Consider the following 3489-nt stretch of genomic DNA (forward strand, 5'->3'; position numbering starts at 1 on the left):
CCTTGACATAGGCCAGCTGATTGTAGTATGTAACATGCTTTGACATCAGTGAAACACGATAGTTGTAGTTCAGACCGCGAATATAGTCTTGAACATTATTAACCAGAGTGTTCCAATGATGGTGAACTTCAGGAACATCCCAACCAAAGGAAGTAGCATCCTGAACAAATTCACCAACTATGGCAGCTTGGTGCATTAGCTTCTTGGGAATGCACCCTACATTCACACAAGTACCTCCTAAACCCCAAGTGGATCCATGGGGAGAAGGTTTCACGAAATCGAATAAGGCGACAGTAGCTCCGAGATCTGCAGCTTCCTTAGATGCAGCCAGACCTAAAAATGAGAAGCAAACCCCAAACTAGCTACCTCCTGAACCACCACCAATCACGATTAAATCATAATCATAGGTAGTATTACCATCATCGTTATCTTCTTGAGATTGGAGACCCATTATCTCAATCGATAAACAAATAATGGGAGAAAAGGGATACATATTGATTATCAAGGTCACATGGAAGCAACTGAATCACTGAACATATGGAACAAACAGATTTTAATCCTCTTCTGAATCACTCTCTTCTGAATCGCTTTCTTCTGAATCAAAGACATTTTCTATAGGAAATCGAAGAATAGCTGCAATCCCAGTTAACTACGAATCACACCTTAAGTCAACTGTTACATTATTCAACTGCTTTCCAGATGGATGTAGCGAACTGAACAGATATGTTTTCCCTCCCGCTTCACGAACTTGGTCCATGAGTCCAATCTACAGTTTACAAAGGCAACTATAAATACAATTCGCCTTCGAACTTCCGCAGATTTCCCTCGAATTAACAAATCACTGATTAAAAGTGTTTCAACGGCTCCTTGCTCGATACAGTACGTCACACTTTTCTCTCCATACGATACACGATCAGGATTCTCTCGGAACACTTCACCGAACTTCTCTAATACTGCAACCTACTATTATTACCCAATTCTCATTCTCACTTCTTCTGCAAACTTTACATCGTTCAGCTTACTCATAACCTTTTCATCTTTCAGAATCTCTTGCAATGCATACACATGTCCCGAATTACTGTGGATGCAGATGAACTTTGCCAGTTGGAAATGAAGCTTCTTGTCAGTACGAAGACTCTCTGCATCCATATATTTGAGGAGGTTCTGGTTCAAGAAACCGCTACTACAAAGAAGAATCACCTTGGCCTCATCAAAGTCCACAATCTTCATAACTGCATTGTATACCATACCAAAGAATGCTTGCATCGCCTTTTCACTCTGAGTTGAACCTCCACGACCTTTTCCAGGAATCAGTTTCTCAATGCTACTTTTCACCAAACACATGCTATTTCGAATAATACAGATGTTTGCTAGACCCTCCTGTAAAACAACAGCATAGACTTTGGCGCTTTGATCTTTCTTCACGATCTCACGAAGTTTGGCAATGTATACAGAATCCCAGTAATCCTTTGACAGGGTAAAAGGAGAATGTTCCTGAATCTCGATTGTATGGCGAGCTCCCAACTACAAGTCACTCCGATAACTAGGAAAAACAGCAACGAAATCATTAGCTTCAAGATTTGTTCCAGACACACGAAGTGACGAACCTTCTCCATCGTACTCCAATTTGGTAATCTACTTCATCAGAACTGTTTACAAAGTCATACTTTCAGACTGAGTGTGAGAACCTTCTTTGTAACTGTTACCACATCAGTTGCCGAGGTTGATTTCACCTTTCTTACTGTTTTCGACTTAATCACATCGCCTATACTCAGAAGATTATATCTACACATCATTCCAAAGAGGAAATCCGACACTTCCCAAATATCTTCCTCATCTTCAGGAGTAATTGTGATGGATCCGATACCAGTGCTTTCAATAATCCGATTGTTTTCTATTCTCATGGTATAAGTGGACGATCTACTTCTTAGCTACAATAAAAATCAACACCTTTGAAAGATAAGTACGATAAACAAATTTCAAGGACCACCCCAACCAGAGACAGAAAATATATGATTCATCAACAAAGACTTTATGATCCCTATCACAACACTTAAATAGAATCAACAACAAACAATATGCGTAAAGAAACTAGTGCTTTCCTTCATCGAAGATCTGAGAGACAGATTGCTTTCCATGAATAGCACGAATAGCATCAGCAAGAAGTGGAGCCACTGACAACTGCACAATCTTGGGGTTCTCCTTAGACTGGGATGACAGAGGAATGGTATTCAACACAACCACTTGCTCCAACACAGATTCTGAAATGTACGTATTAGCAGCCTTACTGAACAAACCATGAGAAGCGAAGGCAAACACACGACGAGCTACAACTTATTCTCTTTCTTCACATTTACCTCCATGTTCTTTCAACTGATTGGCAGCCTTACACAATGTGCCAGCAGTATCAATCATATCATCCACGATAATACAGTCACAGTCATCAATTGTACCCACCAAATCCATTGAATCAATCTGTCCAGGCTTGCCACGTTGTTTGATGATCATTGCCACACCAGCATCAATGTCGTACTTCGTCATCATACCATCACGGAACTTCTTCACACGATACACACCACCTGCATCAGGGGATACAATAACAGGCTTATGTAACTCCATTTTGGCAAAGTAATCAACACCCACAACACCACCTTGAAGATTGTCCACAGGCACACGAGGACCGAAGAAGCCCTGAATCTGACCACAATGAAGATCAACTGCAACTACACGATCCACACCCATAGCCTCCAGAAGACGAGCCACATCAGCAGCTGAAATAGGCACACGAGCAGCCATCTACAATTCAATCATTCTCCTTGCTCCCACCTTACGATCCTGACGAGCATAACCATAATAAGGAATTACAGCAGTGATACGACGAGCACTTGCGCGACGAGAAGTGCTAATCATAAGCATCAACTCCATGAGATTGTCATTGATGTTCGGAGGACAGGTGGACTGGACGATAAACAGATCCTTACCACGAATGTCCTCGTTGATGTCAACAACCACTTCTCCATCAGCAAAACGACCAATCTATCGTTTAAATCAATCCGTATAACTCAGATACACGACAAGAACCAAGCTGAGTACCTAAATCCTTTACAATCTCTTCTGCAAGAGGACGATTGGCATTTCCAGAGAATACACGCAGATTACTCTTCAGAGTATCTACAAGAATCAGGATCCATATAGAATTCGAGTACTTCTCTTAATCTCAGCTGTTTCAGCAGGCTATACGATAAGAAAACACACAACAATCAGTTCCTACTGTTTCAGCATGGACAGTCTTGAAAGTCTGATAACCAACGAAAGTCGCAAGAGCCAAACCACCAGCAGCCTACTCCATTACGTTCAGTTCTCTGACATTCCTACAGCAAAAAGCGAACATTTGTTATAGGTTTTAGAAGCAGTGGTAGCCATGTTCATTTGAGAGACACCACTTCTCATGGCCATCCGGGAGACACGCTGGAACACGTTTCTGGAAGC

At 41.6% G+C, this 3489-nt stretch overlaps 3 protein-coding genes across 3 annotated transcripts; all 3 read right to left on the reverse strand.

Annotated features, from left to right (window-relative positions):
• Positions 1 to 493, reverse strand: JH06_5398 (thioredoxin reductase; the record flags this gene model as incomplete). Its single annotated transcript, XM_014669434.1, has 2 exons — positions 1 to 333; positions 367 to 493. Coding segments are annotated over 2 exons (460 nt in total), but the record flags the coding sequence as incomplete, so codon positions are not given.
• Positions 494 to 740: 247 nt separating this feature from the next.
• On the reverse strand, positions 741 to 1796 carry JH06_5399 (hypothetical protein; the record flags this gene model as incomplete). The annotated part of the gene is made up of 5 exons (XM_014669435.1): positions 741 to 766; positions 891 to 960; positions 991 to 1524; positions 1555 to 1635; positions 1668 to 1796. 5 exons carry the CDS (start codon positions 1794 to 1796, stop codon positions 741 to 743), a joined length of 840 nt encoding a protein of 279 aa, XP_014524921.1.
• Positions 1797 to 2091: 295 nt separating this feature from the next.
• JH06_5543 (ribose-phosphate pyrophosphokinase) lies at positions 2092 to 3423 on the reverse strand (the record flags this gene model as incomplete). Its single annotated transcript, XM_014669436.1, has 7 exons — positions 2092 to 2327; positions 2358 to 2796; positions 2827 to 3036; positions 3071 to 3171; positions 3207 to 3234; positions 3272 to 3340; positions 3376 to 3423. The coding sequence occupies 7 exons, from the start codon at positions 3421 to 3423 to the stop codon at positions 2092 to 2094; spliced, it is 1131 nt and encodes a 376-aa protein (XP_014524922.1).
• Between the last annotated feature and the right edge of the window lie 66 nt (positions 3424 to 3489).

The sequence above is a fragment of the Blastocystis sp. subtype 4 genome (assembly GCF_000743755.1).
Source record: "Blastocystis sp. subtype 4 strain WR1 chromosome Unknown seqid_0563, whole genome shotgun sequence".
NCBI lineage: Eukaryota > Bigyra > Opalinata > Blastocystidae > Blastocystis > Blastocystis sp. subtype 4.